An 18,410-nucleotide genomic window follows, 5' to 3' on the forward strand; every position below is an offset into this window, starting at 1 on the left:
TTTCCGCCATGTCGTTATCTTTGTGGTTATCTTAGTCGTCCATAGTCACGATGGGGTCGAACAACCAGACCTACCCGTCCGAATATTTAAACCTCTCAACTTGGCGTCGGAACGATTAGCATCTCTGGACCTCCCACATCAATACTATACTGATTCAAGAATGACAACCTACCCCACGCATATATACCCTCGGGAAACGCTCCACGTCAATACCAAGTGCTCCTGTTCGTTGAATTCGCACAGGACTTATCCGGACACCATTTCAAATGGCGCCACTCCTCCGTTTGCTGGTACGTTGACGGATCCATCGTCCTCAGCCAGTCACTCGAGGGCCTCCGTCTATTGATGTGCCCGTCTTTGTCCGTCGAGATCTCGGAGGTGGCGCCTATCGAGTGCAGAGAGCCGCGCAAGTAAATCCTCTTGCCGTCCGATGTCCACTCGTAACGGTAATAGCACTGACGACACAACGTGTAGTGGCGCGACATGCTATAAATCGACGATATCGGAAACCTGCCCACGCGCCTTTCGTCGGCAGTGTTCTGGGTTGCGCAGCAAAGGCACGATAGCCCGTCTCTCTCGTCGCTCCTGTGGTACTCCAGCGCCAACGCCGACGGCTGTCTGAAGCAGACACACCGGTGCCAGTAAAACACCTTCATCAGCTTTTCCAAGTCGAACGAGACGTGTGGGCACAGCAATCCCGGATGCAGTTCATCAAATCGCTTGAGCGCTCTACGCATCGCCTCCTTGGTAAGGACCTCCCCGCTCGATAAAGCGTGAACAGGCGCCTTCCATCCAAGCCTCAACTCGCCTGCAGCATCCCCCGTCCGCGAGGGTTCATAGGTGACTTCAGGGGCCTCGCCGTGTCGCCCGAACGCATCGGCGCATTGCCGGCAACGCAAGACAGACCTTGTCCTGCTAGGCCCTGCGCCAATCCAGCCCTGGACGCGTGGCCAGGAAAGCAGGGTATGCGGGCAGATCCGCAGCATCCCTTCCCATCCGATGCAGATTCGATCTCGACGCTGTCGTTCGGCGGGGGAGAACCAGCTTGGGCGATGGGAGCACATGCAAGCGGCACATGCAACGTACCTGTCCCCCCGGGTGTAGCGCGGATAGATACCCTGCCTTTCCTGACTCCTCCCAGCCAAACATCGCGCACAAAAAATCCGTCTCTGCAAAACATACTGCAGACCATCTCGCTCCTCCGCCCGCAGCGCCTCCAAATTAAACTCAACACCCGGGATGAAATGCGGAACAGGCGCCGTCTTGCCCCTGAGCCTACGATAGGCGCGCAGCAGCCGGTGCACGCTCGGCTCCGCCGTCTTCGGGTCGATCGCCGCGGTTTGCTGGTGGTACTCTGAAAACGCGGCGTAGCGGAAGAGCGCCGCGAAGAGGTACGACACCTGCCGGACGAGGTAGAGGTCCGGCGGCGCGAGGCACTCCATGATCTCGAGCAGCAGCTCGTTGGGGAGGCGGAGCAAGGGGTTGGAGGAGTAGTTCTCGAGCCGGCGGGTTTGCCATGATGTGTCGTAGCCGGTGGGGATGCTGGGGGGACTGTGGGGGACGAGATCGCGACGGAAGCGGATGGTCGGGAGGGGGTCGGGGGCGGTTCCCCGGAGGTTGGCGAGGAGGCTGCGTATTGTCTTCATCGTCTTCTGTTTTGAAGCTTTGATAAGTTGGTGTTTTTGGATATAGGAAAGTATAAGCGGTTGAAGAATACACTTAAAGTAGTTGAGAACCTCTGTCGATTATCACTCTGTATCACATGGCTGAACAACCCGTTGGTATCCATGTGAGCGGTTCTGCCGGTAAACTCTGTCCGCCACCTCGTGATGGTCGAGAGAGGTTCTCAAATTCCTATCAATACGTCCCCGGCGACGGGTTACGCCTTGATGGACTGTTCTCTGCTGGTGAACCCTATTCTTGTAGGAGTTGGCTTCACCAATGTCCATGTTTTGTTTTGTTGCTTATGTCGAATGTGTCATCGTGGTGGTCGTCGGAGTTCTTACTCGCTCTGTCGACGTCCCTCATCCGTGTCCGCCCACACATAACACCTTACAGCGATGCTATCGACAGGATGGTGCAGAGACGTTGTATCGACGGTCCATCGCGTTGGAGCCGACGTTCGATCTAACGTGCGAACAAGTCAACAATCAGACGAGGAACCTGAAGTGATTCATAGCTGTGTCTCATGCCAGACGGGCCAATAAGCTCTTCTTCGAATTATTATACTTGAATTCTTGTAGGTAAGTGCGTGCCCCAACGACTCCATCCAGTCGCCTGTGGTTGCCCCCATCCATCGGGTATCCCATATCCTTAAACCATGTCCATGAACAAAAAGAAAGCCGAGCAGCACCATCCCTCGTCGCCAACTTTCAGAACCCCTCGTTTCATCGTACATGTCTACCATCCCGTTTAGTTGTGCGGCTGGTGCGGCGGCATGTGCATGCCCTCCTTCTGCGGCTGGTACCCCTGGACGATAGGTCCCGTAGACAGGCGCGCCTTGACCTCGTTGTCCTGCTGGATGAGCGCGCAGCAGCAGCACCAGTAGCTCACACAGCAATCGCTCGCGCCAGACCCCTTGATGCCGAAGCGCTCACGGATCTCGCCGCGCTTCATGAGCGCGTAGATCCACCCGCAACCGGTGAAGCACTGGATAGCACCGTAGAGCAGGCAGTCCGTGTTGATGGCCTCGTACGTCTGCATCGTGGGGTCGCGCATGCGCTCTGAGGTCTTGCCTAGGACTGTGGGGTGGTGTTAGTCATGGTTGATCAACGAGGCAAAGAGCCGTCCTCGATGAGAGGCGCGTTAGGAGATGTAAGAGAGACGTACGGATGCATGGTAGCCAGTAGGCCAAGCAGCAGCTGTCAATCGGCGAGCAGCTGCACAAGCCGGCCTGCCATTCCTGGTTCTGGACGGCGGCGCCTTGGGCGTACTCCTGTTGGATGGGCTGCTGCTGGGGCTGGCCCTCGTATGGGTTCGGCTGCATTTGCTGCTGCTGCTGGTATTGCTGTTGCTGCTGCTGTTGCTGGTGATCCATGATGGCGTTGGTCTGGGAGCGTTGTAATTTGTAACGGTGATGACCTGAGCAGCGAATAGGAAAGGCGGGCGAGGTGGTGTAATGATGCAGACGGCACGGAAAGGAAGTCGTTCAGACGGATTGGGAACGAGGTGCAAGGGGGGACACGTTGATATATGAATTGGCCCCCAGAGGTAGCTGCGTTTGAAAACGGGAAGGAACTAATTAAGTAAATCAGCCAAGGAGGAAGGAACTGAGACAATCATGTGGGAAAGACCAACCAGACGGATGCAGAAGGGGGAGGGGAAATAAACAGTCGGGCAACGCCTGCGTGAAGCTCGAGAAATGGGCCGGAAGCGGTTTAACGTCACACCAAGCTTCTCACCCTGGCCAGCAGCTGAGCCGGAGGGTTAATGAAAAGATTCAGCCAACCTTTTTACCTCAACACCAGTGGTCCGCACTAAACCGTTAGATGGCGCCCCAATCGGCGTCTGGAGAGACGGGGCTCGTGGTGGCATGTTTGCCGGCCGCTTCGTCTCATGCCATATATCGATGCCTGAATCCTTTCTGTCGGACCCATATGGCGCTCTCGTGGTGCGGAACCAGATCGGCGGAGAGGGACGCTGCGATCAGACCCTTCATTGTTCACAGACTGTCAATTGGAGTCTGCCTGACGAGCCCGCCCCTGTGGCTTTCTAACCATTTTGCTGTGATGATAGGCAACATGGGTGGAAGACGTGGGAGGCAGCAACCGGAGGGGCGCCGCTAGGAGGCGATGGCGTCCTAAGGCTGAGCTTGGCGGGCTGTGTAGCTGGGGACGCTGATGCAGGGGTGGAAGTGAAAGTCCTTCCCTTTCTTTTTCTCCATTTGCAGATTTTGAGCAAGTCAGCCCAAAAGATGGCTTGAGTAATTATCTGGGGTGAGGAGCTGGCATGTGGTGAGATGAGTCTTGTGTAACATGATCCAGAGCATCAACCCCTTTTGGGACGAGAGAATCGGCTGCCGTTTGACCTTGTCTTGAAGTGAAGAAACACCCTGAACTCAACAGCACCAGTCCTCAAGGGAATAAACTCTCGGCAGGCAGGATTCCCGGGGTTCGTCGCCTTACTCCAAGTGGATGCTTCCCTCGACAGCGCTTACTGTGATCGTCGCCGCCAGAGCAAGTCGGGTCCTGCCAAGTGGGCGTGAGGTGGAATGAAGGAATGTTCAGCCGTGGAAGCGAGAGGTGAGGTACTTTTTAGGCTCAGCTTCCCTGCCGCCGCCCACGGCATGTCCACCTGCAGGGCGGGCAAAGCAAATAAAAGCCCACTGTTAATTGCCCGCTGTGTGGCACTTGGGACTTGGTCTCCTCGAGCTTATTCCCGACCCATGCAGTAGTTGTGTGTGGTTCCTTCTCAGCCTCAGTTGGCTGCATGTAACCTCAACCCACCACCATTGCCCCAAATCAACGAGCGAATCTGCAGGACCAAACTAGTTCGTCTATCGATTCCGAATTCGAATATTCGCTGTATCTTGGTATCTCATGAACTTCCCTAATCGGGTGAAGAAAGCAGAGAACATGCATCATGAATCATTCCTCTTGGACTTCTTCACCCCATCAACCTCGGCCTCAACATCCCCACCACCATCTTTCGAATCAACTTGTCCGCCCTCGCGGCGCTGAATCTTTCGGCTCATGATCACATAGTCCGGCACAAACACTTTGCCGAACCGCAACTTCCTCTCGACCGGCGACGTCGCGTCCCTCTCGAACCGCAGCTTCTCGTAGAACCCCCGCGCCGCCTTGTTGGCCACGAAGCACGTCAGCATCACCTTTTCCACGATGGGTATGCTCTCCGCGACGGCGACGAGGTAGTCCATCAGCTTGCGGCCCATTCCCGTGCTACATCACCGTCAGCAAGTTTCAAGCATCACGAGCCAAACACCATCACAAAAAAGTAGAACTCACCCCCGCAGCTCCTCCAACAAGTGAATCTCATAGCAATACACCACCGCCTCGCCCTCCTCAAACGTGGGCATCAGGCTCGTGAACCCACACAACCTCTCGCCGTCAGACTCCTTGACGAGCACGTACCGCAGCTCCGGGCTCCGCATCTCCTTGATCTTCGCCGCCGGCTTCCACCCCCACGACGACGCGCGGTAGTCCGCGCCGCTCGTGTACTCCACCAGGTCGAAGCACGCCTGCATCTCGTCGACCGACATCTTGGCCGGCGACTTGAGCGCGAGGGTGTACGCCTTCTTGGTCGCGGGGTGCTTCCATGATGTCCAGTCTGCGCTGTCGTGTTATTCAAAGGTAAGTGTGTCGTCCATGGCTGTGATGCATGAGGTGCCGTACGAACCTGGGTCGCTGCAGGTGGTCTCTGACGAAGTCCTCGTCCGTCTTGCGGTTCGCGGACTCGATGGGGTTTGTAGGCGCCCTCCGCCGCTTGACGGGCATCTTGAGCTTTTGGACACCAACAGACCACAGAAGGTAAGGCGAAGGGAAAAAAGACAAATTCATATAAAACTCGAAATCCTGAACAATATTCTCCCTGCCAGAGATAAAGGATCCGTGACCTTACTCAGGTCCTCCCCTTTCGCTTCGTTGTAATCCCAGAATCCCAACTCGCTGAACGCGCCCCGACGCGTCCACTAAAGCATGCATCACCCCCCGGGCCGCGGGGCACTTCGATCCCCCGGGGGGCACACTCCCGAAGTTTCCCCGTCCTGACCTCATCCACCCAAAAAGTTTCCACACTCACCCACCATTCGCTCACCTTGAGAGGCTAGAGGCTCACTTGAGACCATCATCAATATTCAGATGTAGTCGCCCTTTCACCGCGGCACCAATGCCCCCCTTCACCCCCCTGTGGTCCGCTATCCGCAGCTACTCCAATGGCCCGGCCAAGTCGCGCCTCGGGAAGACGCTGAGTCTGGATCATGTATGTTGCCTTTCCCAACTCTCACCCACCTGACATTAACATGGTCATGACATTTAAGAACCACACGGCGCAAAATTAATGATAAGAATATGGATTTTGACGAGTACACAGTTCCTCCAGCGCTCCCGCGCCCTGTCCCTCTACCGCGAAATCCTGCGCGGCACACAACGCATCGCGGACCCGACCACCCGCGCCGAATCCCGCCGCTACGCCCGTGATGAGTTTGAGCGTCACAGAGACGTGACGGATATTGTACGCCCACCTTGGTCTCTTTCTCTCTCTGCGTCTCCGTCTCTATCGCTTTCTCTCTTCATCTCTTTCTCTGTCTTTGTCTTTATCTCTGTCTCCATCTCTCTCCGTCCCTGTCTCTCTCCGTCTCTGTCGCTCTCCGTCTCTATCTGTCATCTCTGGCAAACACATTCATACACTAACCCCAACCCAGAACCACATCCGCTACCTCATCTCAACCGGCAAAACAGAGTTCCAGGGCATGGAGCGATACATTGACGGAATGTAGAGTTTAGTTGTTGCGTTTTTTTGTAATATCCCGATCTGTATAATACAACAGGCCTCTGCCTCAATGCGTCTATCCTCCGTGACGCTCGTTTCTCCTTCCTCTCATCGCAAGACCCCAAGCTCTTGAAGTAAAGAGGCTACGTCGCAGCCTCGTCTATGCAGCAACACGTCCTCGCACCAATCTGCCTCCGTAGCGTACACAATCATCCCCAAACCCGGCCCTCGTTCGACTACGACTGGCGCTGCTTGTGTCTCGGGTTCGCCTTGCAGATGACGTAGAGATAGCCGTTGTGTCGCTTGCCGGCCTTGCGGCGGACGATCTGTGAAGAAACATCCCATTAGCCCATGTCCATGCCGTTTTCCCCAGAAACTGGTCCTTCTCCCGCCTCCATCTTCCCGTCTCCTCCTCCCAACACATCACGCCACTTCATCTCCTCCTCACCAAGTCTCCCGGCATCCCACCCTCTTCCTCAAACCCCGGAAAGAAAAAAAAGCTCACCTTGCAGTGCTCACACCTCTTCTTCACCGAAGAATGCACCTTCATCCCCCTCGTCTGCTGCGCCACCGCGCCCGCAACAGCAGCAGCGGCGCTCTTCTTCGCAAACAACGCCTCCGTCTTGGCCATCGGCTGCCTCGTCATAATCACCGTCGACATGTTGGCGCGCATGGGGCTCGCAACGGCGAGCTTCGCGGCGGCGGCGGCGCAGCATTGCGGGCGGGCGGTCGCGAGGGACAGCGCCCTGAATGAGGCGGCGAGGGAGGCCATTCTTGTGTTTCGGTGCGCTTGGTGATTGCGGCTCGTGGTTTCGGGGTCGAATGCAGGCTGCGGCAGACGACGGGACGGCGAGATCGTGGTCGATTGGGAGGCTCCGCTGGCGACGACGACGACGACGATGTTGGGTGACCTGGATGGCTTAGACATCGCGGGAGCTTTTTTGGGTGTGTCACGTGGGTGGATGTCTGTGCGCTTATCGCGCGTTGGCTCTTATCGCGATTGGCGACATCGGATGAAAAAGTTGGATTGCGACGGACTGCAGATGACGGGTTCACGTTGAATTTGGGCATTGCGGCATGATTTGGTCGTGTACAAGCGGTAGTTTTTGAACATTAATATCTCTTATATGCAGGTTTATATTGAGATCACTTCGCGCAAGTAATCGACCGTCAGTGATAACTCACAACGCTGTCGAGACCGGTGGGGCATCCGCCATCGTCAATAAGACAAATTAAGAACGATCAATGGGACTCATTCAATATGCTTAAAAATTGAACACTTTTCTCTATAATGATGCTCTTCCTTTTGTCCAATGTCTACCTTTTTGGACCCCCAACTCGCCTCAATCAAAGAACTCCCGACGCCGAACCAAATCATATACCAGAAGCAAATGTCTATGAACAGAATAATTCGGAGGTTTACTTTCCTCAGCTTCGGAGGAAAGTCTTGAAAACGCCCGACTGGCTGCAGTCCTCCCACGGGTATCCAATCTCGGTCAGGAACGTCTCGAGATCCGCGACCTCGTCGTCGGGGCAGACGATGCCCGCGAGCACCTTGGCCACGTCGCCGCCGTAGTTTCTGTAGTTGAACAGGCTGATGTTGAACTTGGGGCGCAGCGTGCGCAGGAACTTCTCGAGCGCGCCGGGGCGCTCGGGGAAGTTGAACATGTAGAGCCGCTCGTGCGGCACGTTGGAGCGCCCGCCGACGAGGTAGCGGATGTGGCTCTTGGCGAGCTCGTCGCCCGAGAGGTCCGTCACGGCCATGTCGCTCGCGCGCAGCCGCTCGAGGAGCGTCTGCAGCTCCTGCGTGCGCTGCGACGCCGGCGCCGTGAGCGAGATGCCGATGAGCACGTTGGCGACCTCCTCCGTCGCGTAGCGGTACGAGAACTCGGTGACGGAGTGCGGCATGATGGTGTTGATGAGGTTGGCGAAGGCGCCGGGCCGCTCGGGGATGCTGACGGCGAGCAGGGCCTCCTTGCCCTCGCCGAGCGTCGCACGCTCCGCGACGAAGCGCAGGCGGTCGAAGTTCATGTTGGCGCCCGAGGTGACGGCGACCATGGTGCGCTTGCGGTCGCTGGGGTGCTGCGCGGTGTACTTCTTGAGGCCGGCAATGGAGAGCGCGCCGGCGGGCTCGAGGCCCGCGCGGGTGTCGTCGTACATGTCCTTGATGGCGGCGCAGACCTCGTCGGTGGTGACCTGGACGACCTCGTCGACGACGTCCTTGCAGATGCGGAACGTCTCCTCGCCGACGGTCTTGACGGCGGCGCCGTCGGCGAAGAGGCCGACGTTGTCGAGGACGACGCGCTCGCCTTTGGAGAGAGACTGCACGAGGGCGTTGGCGTCGTAGGTCTCGACGCCGATGATCTTGACGTGGGGGGCCATGCGCTTGACGTAGACGCCGATGCCGGAGATGAGGCCGCCGCCGCCGACGCAGCAGAAGATGGCATCGAGTTTGGACATGTTGATCTGGCCGAAGAGCTCCATGCCGATGGTGCCCTGGCCGGCGATGACGTAGGGGTCGTCGAAGGGGGGGATGTTGATGAGGCCGTCCTGGGCGGCGCGGCGGGCGCACTCCTCCTTGGCGGCGTCGAAGTCGGCGCCGTGGAGCACGACGTGGCCGCCGAGCCGGGCGACGTTGAGGTGCTTGATGCTCGGGGTGGCCTCGGGCATGACGATGGTGGCCGGAATCTTGAGCTTGCGGGCCGAGTAGGCAACGCCCTGGGCGTGGTTGCCGGCGGAGCAGCAGACGACGCCCTTCCAGCTGACGGCGGGGTCGAGGTGAGCCATCTTGTTATAGGCGCCGCGCAGCTTGAAGCTGAAGACGGGCTGCTGGTCCTCGCGCTTGAGGAGGACGTTGCACTCGAGGCGGTTGGAGAGGTTGACGGCGGGCTGGAGGGGGGTGACCTTGCAGGCTTCGTAGACGCGGGAGGTTGCGGCGGCGATGAGTCGGAGGTACTGTGAAGGGATCGTGTCAGCTTGTTTCCTGTCAGCCATTGAGGGCCGCAAAGAGGTTTCTCACGTCTGGGTTGCCATCAGGGAGGAGGTAGTCCTCCGGGACGACGGTCTTGATGCGGTTGCGCTTCTCCTCCGGCGGCGTGGACGGGTTGGCGCTGTACTCGGTCAGGGACATGCCGCTGGGCTGCGGGGTGCGAGGCCGGGGCGCGTGGTCGCCATTGACGCCGTTGAGAGTGCCGTTGGTCATGACGGCGACGACGGGGGGTTCGGTCGACTCGGACATGGTGGTGAGGAGGATTGTTGCAGGATGAACGAGAGGACGGGACTGAGTCGGCGACGACAACAATCGTGGCCGGGAGGCTTCAACTAAAAGAAATGGCCTGGCGAAGAGTCACCGACAGCGATGGCCTGGATTAAACTGGAAATTTGTTCATAGTGGGGCACACATCGGAGCTCAATTCGGTGTCGCGGGGTAGAAATCGGACGGTTTTTGCGGTGAGGTGCGCTATTGGCGGCGCTGGGATTGGCTGGAGGACCCCTGTTCGTGCTGCGGTGCCAGCAGGCCGGCTGCCGTTCCCCTGCGTTTGGCTGGGTCTCTGGGCGACATCGGTTGGTTTGGGTCTCCAAATTGAGTTTGTCCAACCTCTTGAATTGTGACTCAGGATGAATTGGTAGTTGTTACTAAGGAAATGGTTAGTAACTGATGTGGTACATGTTCAATAGAGTGCAATTGAGTTGATTGTTGAAGTGACACTGAGCAATTGGTCATGAGGTAGAGATGGATCGTGAAATCCACTATTAGAGACTCACTCAATGAATTTCGATGAGAGTTCCAATGTGACCTCAAATCTGGATGCTTGGTCCGTGCAGCAGTTGCCATTCGTGTTGCCTGAGGTTTCGGCGCAGATGTCTTAATTAAGAGGTGGAAGGCACACTTGCTTTGTTACCTAAGCCGCCTGAAATGCCGGGATTTGCCGCAAATGTGCTCAAGGGTCGAGCTCCGGCGGCGCGTCCAGCCAGCTGCCCGCCAGACCCCGAAAATCAAAGGGCCTGAGAGTCCATTTCATCATCGAAGTTCGCCGACCACTGCAAATCGCATGACTGCGCTGCCGACTCTGCGACCTCAAATAGTCAACAACCACCGCCCCGGCACAACGAGTTGAACATCCAATCGCACTCTCGCAAACATGCCCGGCGACGAGAGACTCCCAGTCATGGACAGGCAGATGCCCTCGTCCTTTGACGAGAACAAGTAAGCTGCACGCGAGCAGGGACCACAGCTCAGACCCAAAGTCTTGCTAACCGTTGACCCCGCCAACAGTGACTTCTACGATGAGCGCATCATGCACAAGGTCTTCCGCAAGCTGAAGGAAGAGCCCCTCATTCCTCTCGGTACGTCCATCTCTCTTTAGTTCCTTCAATCGCAACCTAACAACCACCAGGTTGCGGTATGACCGTCTACGCCTTCTACGCCGCCTGGCGCGCAACCCGCCGCGGCGATGCCGTCCAAGCGAACAAGATGTTCCGCGCCCGTGTCGCCGCCCAGGGCTTCACCGTTCTCGCCATGATTGCCGGCAGCATGTACTACAACAAGGACCGCGAGCGCACCGCCGAGCTGCGCAAGATCAAGGAGGCCAAGGACGCCGAGGAGAAGAGGCAGCGCTGGATCCGCGAGCTCGAGGCCCGTGACGAGGAGGAGAAGGCCCTCAAGAGCCTGATGCAGCAGCGCCGCGCCAAGGCGGAGGCCAGGAGTTCCGGGGGTGCTGCTGCGGAAGAGGCGGAAAAGAAGGCGAGCGGCGGCGGTGTTTTGGGTGCGATTGGCCTGTCGGGCTGGAGCAAGCCTGCCGAGGGTGCGGCGCCGGAGGCACCGGCCGCGGCCGAGGGGCAGAAGGACAAGAAGGAGAACCCCAAGAGCTCACTCGGTGTTATTGGCGAGCTCTACGGACGGAAGCCGTCGGATGGATCGTCGGATGAGCCCAAGAAATGAGGAAAGAGACGATTTGTTGTTGCATCGACTTACGGCTGCGTTGTATAGTATTGGCATGGCATTGGCATCGAGGACGGACCTTGACGTCTCATTGAAGACTCCCCTCCGTCGTACATAAAAGCACTGGGCAATAATAGGTGGCGCAATTGGTTTGAATAGATCATCTGTTTTGGATGAGGCCGGTGAAATGGTGCAGGTTTGCATGGAGAGCTTGGCTGCAGAGTCACTTGACAGACGCTTTTGGGTTCTCGTTATCTAACAAACTGCAAATTGGTCATCGAGTTACATAAATGACTAACAGCAATGTCTTGTTACCCTGCGAAGTTCCAGGTGGTCTGAGGTCTCGATGATTTTATGCGTGAACATGCTCTGGGCGGGAGATCATCACATGTGGAGGGGCAGGGGAGCTCGGGCCAGTGACGTTGCGGGGCGCTTCGCCCACTCGCCGCAGTGGCTTGACCCCCTAGCCTCCAGACTGTCACCCCCAAGACATGACGCGCTGGGCGCCTGGGGGATGGAAGGGGGGTCCTGATTTGACACCTGCAGCTGAGCTCTGGGCGCTGGGTTTCCCATTATTATGCAATCGTTGGCTGCTCATGCACCCCAGGCTCCCGTCATTCATCTACCTCCATCTTCCCCAGAACATGGCCATGGCCGTCGATGACTGCTCCACGGCAAGCCATACTACTGCAACTACCTCCACCGATGCTTATTGATTTCCCATTACGAGCACACCATGGGTCAAGCACTGTCGGACGAGAATCCGCGGCAGCTGTCGCACGAGGAGCTCACCCGTGAACTGGTAAGTCGCCGTCGCCGTGCCCCTCCAGCCCACCTTGAAGCATCGTAAAGACGGTTGCTGACCATGACCACCAACAGGCCAGCCGCTTTGCCGAGAAGTGCTTCACCAACCTCGAGCTCTACTCCTTCAAGGACGTCTTCAAGAGCCTAGCAGATACGCAGAGCGACATCCACTACCTAAAAGAAGACACCATCGCCCGCTTCCTCGAGATACCCGACATCCTCCATGTCTCGCCCGTCATATTCCAGATGGTGTCCTACATGGGCGCCTTCCCCTTCCTTCAGGACGCCCCCGCCGTCCTCGGCCTCGAACAAATGATCATGGTGGTCGTCATCATGACGGCGAGGTACAAAAAGGTTTTAGCAAAGGGCGCCCAAGACCGGGCGAAGCTTCTGTTCAAGAGTCTTGCCGTGTACGACCGGAAAGCCTCGATTGCTGGAGTCGACGAATCAAAAGAGGAGGTCAAGAACGCTGAAGTTGAGGTCAAGGACGAACCGGCCAGGAGTCACGTCACTGGCTTCGCCGTCGACGAGCCTGTGGAAGAAGAAGAGGACGAAGACGACGACCTCGAGATTGCTGCTTTCGAGCTGCTCGATATCAACGATGCGGTCCGACAAGGCGATGCCCCAACGGTCCAAGGAGCCATGATACCAGCCGATAACTTCCGCAAGCTCCTCATGCTACTCATTCTCATAGCTCCTCTGAGTCCTCAGGAGAGGCTGTCAATGTTTGCGACCCGCGTCGTTGGCGATGAGCTCGAAAGCCTCCGCTCGACTGCAGAGAACATTCTAGCCGCATTTTTGAATGTCGAAAAAGCACCTGGAATCAAGTTTAGCCAGTTCAACCGCGTGATACCCGTTTGCTTTCCGTATCTCTTCAACGGCTTCAACCCCTTATTCGAGCACTTTCTCTTCTCCAAGAACCTCGACTTTTCAAAACACAAGGGCGACGACCCGGCAGCAGAGAAACAGCCCGAAGAGGTCGTACAGCCTTTGCTCCAGGACAGCTCAGACATCATGAACCTGAACGTCCTTTCGCAACTGTCCTTTTTCATCCCGGGTTCGGACCTCTTCCGCCGATTGAGGCTCCTGTACTCTGGCAACGACGCGGGCTTCTCCATGGGCAGCTTCGAAACCAAGGTGTTCAACTGGAGAGCACCAACAATCCTTCTCGTCCGTGGCAGCCGCATCAACGATGAACCCCAGGGTGGCCAGGAAGCAACGTTTGCGGCATCTATCCCCCCGCGCCGCTTTCCTCATGGCAGCAAAGGAGAGCGTCTCACCTTCGGCGTATACCTCAGCACACCTTGGAAGCATACTTCGAAGGAATGCTTCGGCGAGAGGGATACGGTGCTATTTCAATTGGAACCTATCCACGACGTCTTCCCAGCGTCGAAATACAACTCAGACTACGTCTCTTTCACGAAGCAGCCAGCCAACCGGCCCATGCTGGGAGTCGGATGTCCCCACCCAAGATCGACGCAGGCACACCGACGAAACACAATGGTGTCCCTCGGCTCAGTATCACTTTTGTTAGACGATTCTTTTGAGTACGGCGTGTTTACACATGACTGGACGGCAGGCGGCGGCGCGTTCCAGACTAGCGTGACCCGCAAATTTGACTTCCAGGACAGATTCGAGATCGAGAGCCTCGAGGTCTGGGGATGCGGTGGGGACGAGGAGGCCAAGGCACAGGCAGAGCGATGGGCGTGGGAGGCTCGGGAAGCGGAAGCGCGGAGGAAGATCAACCTCGGATCGGGTGACATCGCCGCTGATCGCGCGTTGTTGGAGATGGCTGGGCTTGTTGGGCAAAACCGCAGCGGCGGCTCTACGTAGTAAGTCGGCACCCTTGTGAACTAAAGCTTACGAGAACGGTGCGAGACGGTATTGATAGAGGCACATCATTGGGTACGATGTTTTGGGATAGGGCGTCATCAAACTCATAGGACCAGGATACGGAAATAGACATTTTATTACCGCAACTACAGATACTAGCGCCACTGCGCCAGTATTCTTCACCCCGAGTAAACCAAAACACGGCGAGCCGTCTTTCGGCTCTTACAACAGGGCGAACCAAATATCCTCCACGACGTGGGCAAAAGTTTACATTCTCTGGGCTTCCCAAACACCCCCCCCCTCCTCTCATCTGAGGGAAACCAGTGGGCGGTCGCATTCAAAGGTTGCGCTCAAAGGCCCCAATCGTCCGGCCAAACTGCTCGTACATGTCGTAGTAATCGCCGCGGAACAAGTAAACCTTGGCATCGGTGCTGAGCTTGCGGTCGACCGAGGTGCGGACGCTGTCGAGGGACCAACCCAGGTTTTCGAGAACGCGGACGATGCGGACGTTGGCGTACGTCTGGTACTTTGAGATGGGCGCCTTCTCCTCGAGTAGGCGGAGGAGGGAGCCGAAGCCGAAGAGGTGCGTGTACCTGGGCACGTTGACGGCCTTCGCCTCGTTGTCGCGGGGGAGGATGGTGGGTGTCGGGGAGGGGGAGAGGGAGGTGGTTTGGGGAACGGGGGCCGGGCGGACGGTTGTGTTCCTGGACTTGGTGGGGAGGGGCCGGGGAGGGACGACTGGTCCGGGACCCGTGGGAGGGAGGCGAGGGACGGTGGTCAGTTGGAGGTTGGAGCCGGCGAACTTGGAGGGTTTTGTTAGCTTTCACGGAGCGGAGCGGGGTGTTGAGGTGGGCTTACGAGGGTGGCGCAGCGAGCAATCTTGAACTGCTCCTCCTCGGTGAAGGAGGAGGTGTACTCGAGGGCGCGGCTGAGCGTCCAGAAGGTCCACTCGATCTCGCGGAGGCCGTCGAGGACGTACTAATCTGACTTTTAGCCGTTGGACATCAACACCAGGGGAGGAATGCTCTCACGATGTAAGGGCCCTTGTTCTCAACCAGCCACGGGACGTACTCGGGCGAGAACTGCTCCACGGGCCTGCGGAGCTCCTGGGCCTTCCACGCCGCGCCTTGGAAGTACCTGCAGACGCCGTCGGCGTTGAGGCCGACGTGGAAGTCGGGGATCTTGGGGCGGCCGCCCGTGGGCTGGGTGCCATTTTTGGCGAGGGCGAGGCCGAGGCCGAGGGTCCCAAGGATGGGATTGAAGAGAAAGAGGATTAGCGCTCCGATCCCAAGGGCAACCTTTCTGCCTTGTTCGAGCTCCGCGGTCTTGTTCTTGTTCGTGTTCTCGACGTGGGCGCCGGCCCACTTGAGCGTGACGGGGTGGGGGTCGGCGTCCGCGGCGGTGAAGTTGGTGACGTGGGTGTTGGTGATGAGGGCGGCGCGGAGGTCGGCGTGGACGCCGGCCCAGGCGGCGGCGCCCTCGGTGTCGAGGTCGACGGAGGCGAGGTAGGCGGCCTCCTCGCCGTCGAGGTAGGTGCCAGGGGCGGGGTAGGCCTTGTCGGCGTCCTCGGCGTCAGCGTAGGCGTCCTCGCGGTCCGCGGGGGTGAAGGCGGCGTCGCTGAACTCGGGGACGAGGACGGGGACCAGGCCCTGGGATTGGGGCACGGCGGCGGAGAGGGCCGAGCCGGCGAGGGCTGCGGCGGGGAGGATGAAGCAGGGCTTCATCGTGTAGGTGGGTTGAGGGGTTGAAGCGAGAGAAGCGAGCGTATGTTTGTAAGTGTGTGTGTGTGTGGATGAAGAAGCAGGTAGGAAATGTGATTGAACCCGTGCAGTTTTGGTTGGTTTTATATGTCTTCATCCAGGATGGCGAGCAGGACAAGATATTGGTAGATAGCATGGCGAATGTCGTTATGGCACCTGGAGGGATGAGTTCAGGGGAGGCGGTTATTCACGATGTAATGGCGCTCTCAACCGTATACAGGGAAGCATTTCACTTTTCGATATTTACTGGCATAGAGTTCTCATATATTCCTATATACAGGCTGTGGTTGAATTAGGCTCTCGAGTTACGAACTACAAGTCCAATGAAAGGTGCACAAGTTCGGCACATTCTGGGTTGGTGCCACCTCTGATCGAATTTCATGTCGATCTTCACGTCAATTAAGGTATTTGATCAGGCTCATTGGGCCCACATTCAACGCCACATCGAAACGTTTAGCAATTATTGCCATGCCTCCATCTTCCATACTTCACATACGATGGGGTTTATTTTTCCTGCTTCAAGCAAAGATGAACGAATATACCGACGACAGGACATACAGACCCGAGAAGCCTGGCACGAGATCCGACGATGGGAGGTTCTGTACGTAGCTGTAAGGTATGGAGATCGGCCGTGTTTCCTTTAGTCATACATAAGTTCACAAGGGAATTCTTCCCAAAACGAGCTGTGCCGGCGGCCGGTAACCTGCCATATGAAAGTATAAACGAAAGGTTAGAAGGGAAAACGAATGAAGATCGGCCGCAATTTGGCCAGACGGATCATAATGCCCCCCTGGAACATGGGATTACTTGGATTCTCTGAATAGCCTCATTTTGTCTGTTTGATTGCTTGATTTGCTTGGTTAAATTTGATAGGTATGCAGCGCTGCCAGGAGACGATTCTTCTTGTGCTTCAGATAGACAGCCATTTTTGCAAAAATGACTGGATTGTATTTCTGGTGTTGTTTTGGAACGGGGCGAATGCTTGGTAGCCACTTCGGTTTTTGAGACCACCTATTGTTCTCGCGCTAGGGCGACTGCCATTCCTTTGTGCTCGTAATCGTCGCCGTCGTTGCAGATGTCTCGACTACCTCCATTTCTGCTATTGCTATAGTATCTTTGTTGTTATCTCTCTGTAATTGCTATTCATACAAGCGTCCTTGATCGAAGTAAAGCCTTAGATGTACCGGTATCAAGTATTCAAGAAATGTAGCCGCGTAGGCACAGGAAAATCAGGCAGTCTTTGCCTTTTTACATCTCAGTGACTATTCAGCGGGAGCTTTTGCGCCGCAGACACGGCTTCATGTCGATCACAGATGAGAGAGAAGAGGGGGCAAATGGGAGTCTGGTCCAACACTGTCTGTCTTTTTGCTAATTGACTTGACTATTAAGCAGCATATGAAAGCGTTTCTTACGCCAGGGCATAAGAAATACATCCCGATCCCTGCGTACATAGACAATTCGCCTCCGAGTTCCAGGGGAGGCAGATTCCAAACAGACACCATCTTTCCCGGCACCACGCAACTTTCTCTCCTTCGTCCCAAAGAAAACAACACAACAAAGAAGTTCCACACAATGATACTCTCAAGGATTGAACCATTCCACGTGCGAATCGCCATTCCTCAATAAGCTTCGATGTCCGACAACGAGGGGACCCGTCTTTCAGCTCGATTCGCTAGCCCAAAGCTTGGGCTTGCGAGGACTTCTATCGGATTATTCCCATTAGCAACTCGTTCGTTTTTCGTCGCGGTAGCAGTCAAAGAGGGCAGGAAAGTGATTTTCTGATGTGTTAGGGGGGTTGTCTTACGCAGCATTCCGCGGGACTTAGGCCTCGAACTTGACCGCCTGGCCCTGCTGCTCATTTGCAATAGGCACCGCGGACTCATCCCCGTTGGCCCAAAGGTTATCGTCCAGAGGGCCCTCCATGTCCAGCTGGGTGTCATTGAAATCTTGCATCCCCTTGGGGCCTTGGGAGTTGTTGTGTTTTCCGGCGGCGGCGGAGTGGACGAGGGCCATGGCGACGACCATGAGAGTGAGCTTGAGGACACGCATTGTATCGAATTTTTGTTGGGATTTTGTTGTTGTTGTTGTTTTCGAGGGAAGCTGTTGCTTGCGAGGTAAGCTGTTGGAAACAAGTGCTGAGGGTGCTGTTTCTGAGAGAATTTGAATAATCGGTTCGGCCGAAGCATCTGGTTTTAAACTGAATGTCGGCCCTCTCGTATGGCATGGATTATCAGAGCTTCAGGTGCCTGACTGGGGGTTTGGAACCTTGATATTCAGATCTGGCGGCGAGACGCAGCGGATCGGAAGACGTGCGTTCAACGCCGAGGTTGATGGTCGGAAGCCCGTCAATCTATCGAGTCTCTATTGCTTGTGGCTTCATCCCAATTCTTGCGAGAGGACCAGAAAGAAAAGGTATACCGCAGGGCGATTTGTGACCAATGAACGAATGCTTGAAGCCGGCCCATCTGGCTGCACACCTCTGACCGGCCTCGACAGGCTTGTGGTCTGGAACCGGCGTCGGAAGTGTCTACGCATTGTCTTTCCCGGTATCACGGTAAGCGGAGAACACCACGGCATTTCATTTCAAGCTTAAATCGGATGTTATTTGGTGGGAACATTTGCCA

At 56.6% G+C, this 18,410-nt stretch overlaps 9 protein-coding genes across 9 annotated transcripts; 3 read left to right on the forward strand and 6 right to left on the reverse strand.

Moving 5' to 3' along the window:
• Positions 1-206: 206 nt before the first annotated feature.
• On the reverse strand, positions 207-1,646 carry CGCS363_v011315 (uncharacterized protein; the record flags this gene model as incomplete). Its single annotated transcript, XM_036643164.1, has 1 exon — positions 207-1,646. One exon carries the CDS (start codon positions 1,644-1,646, stop codon positions 207-209), a length of 1,440 nt encoding a protein of 479 aa, XP_036492554.1.
• A 766-nt stretch (positions 1,647-2,412) lies between these two features.
• PCR2 (Protein PLANT CADMIUM RESISTANCE 2) lies at positions 2,413-3,037 on the reverse strand (the record flags this gene model as incomplete). The annotated part of the gene is made up of 2 exons (XM_036643165.1): positions 2,413-2,741; positions 2,830-3,037. The coding sequence occupies 2 exons, from the start codon at positions 3,035-3,037 to the stop codon at positions 2,413-2,415; spliced, it is 537 nt and encodes a 178-aa protein (XP_036492555.1).
• A 1,542-nt stretch (positions 3,038-4,579) lies between these two features.
• naa40 (N-alpha-acetyltransferase 40) lies at positions 4,580-5,453 on the reverse strand (the record flags this gene model as incomplete). Its single annotated transcript, XM_036643166.1, has 3 exons — positions 4,580-4,898; positions 4,965-5,291; positions 5,356-5,453. 3 exons carry the CDS (start codon positions 5,451-5,453, stop codon positions 4,580-4,582), a joined length of 744 nt encoding a protein of 247 aa, XP_036492556.1.
• Positions 5,454-5,844: 391 nt separating this feature from the next.
• Lyrm2 (LYR motif-containing protein 2) lies at positions 5,845-6,454 on the forward strand (the record flags this gene model as incomplete). The annotated part of the gene is made up of 3 exons (XM_036643167.1): positions 5,845-5,937; positions 6,049-6,189; positions 6,380-6,454. The coding sequence occupies 3 exons, from the start codon at positions 5,845-5,847 to the stop codon at positions 6,452-6,454; spliced, it is 309 nt and encodes a 102-aa protein (XP_036492560.1).
• Positions 6,455-6,683: 229 nt separating this feature from the next.
• rpmJ (50S ribosomal protein L36) lies at positions 6,684-7,375 on the reverse strand (the record flags this gene model as incomplete). Its single annotated transcript, XM_036643168.1, has 2 exons — positions 6,684-6,773; positions 6,953-7,375. The coding sequence occupies 2 exons, from the start codon at positions 7,373-7,375 to the stop codon at positions 6,684-6,686; spliced, it is 513 nt and encodes a 170-aa protein (XP_036492561.1).
• A 500-nt stretch (positions 7,376-7,875) lies between these two features.
• CGCS363_v011320 (Threonine dehydratase) lies at positions 7,876-9,685 on the reverse strand (the record flags this gene model as incomplete). The annotated part of the gene is made up of 2 exons (XM_036643169.1): positions 7,876-9,402; positions 9,467-9,685. 2 exons carry the CDS (start codon positions 9,683-9,685, stop codon positions 7,876-7,878), a joined length of 1,746 nt encoding a protein of 581 aa, XP_036492569.1.
• Positions 9,686-10,589: 904 nt separating this feature from the next.
• Positions 10,590-11,389, forward strand: CGCS363_v011321 (Respiratory supercomplex factor 1; the record flags this gene model as incomplete). Its single annotated transcript, XM_036643170.1, has 3 exons — positions 10,590-10,654; positions 10,724-10,794; positions 10,845-11,389. 3 exons carry the CDS (start codon positions 10,590-10,592, stop codon positions 11,387-11,389), a joined length of 681 nt encoding a protein of 226 aa, XP_036491942.1.
• A 736-nt stretch (positions 11,390-12,125) lies between these two features.
• On the forward strand, positions 12,126-14,026 carry RTC5 (Restriction of telomere capping protein 5; the record flags this gene model as incomplete). Its single annotated transcript, XM_036643171.1, has 2 exons — positions 12,126-12,191; positions 12,269-14,026. 2 exons carry the CDS (start codon positions 12,126-12,128, stop codon positions 14,024-14,026), a joined length of 1,824 nt encoding a protein of 607 aa, XP_036491944.1.
• Positions 14,027-14,363: 337 nt separating this feature from the next.
• On the reverse strand, positions 14,364-15,750 carry CGCS363_v011323 (uncharacterized protein; the record flags this gene model as incomplete). The annotated part of the gene is made up of 3 exons (XM_036643172.1): positions 14,364-14,828; positions 14,885-15,004; positions 15,058-15,750. 3 exons carry the CDS (start codon positions 15,748-15,750, stop codon positions 14,364-14,366), a joined length of 1,278 nt encoding a protein of 425 aa, XP_036491943.1.
• Positions 15,751-18,410: the final 2,660 nt, after the last annotated feature.

Source organism: Colletotrichum siamense, assembly GCF_013390195.1.
Source record: "Colletotrichum siamense strain Cg363 chromosome Unknown KSG_Cg363_contig07, whole genome shotgun sequence".
NCBI lineage: Eukaryota > Fungi > Ascomycota > Sordariomycetes > Glomerellales > Glomerellaceae > Colletotrichum > Colletotrichum siamense.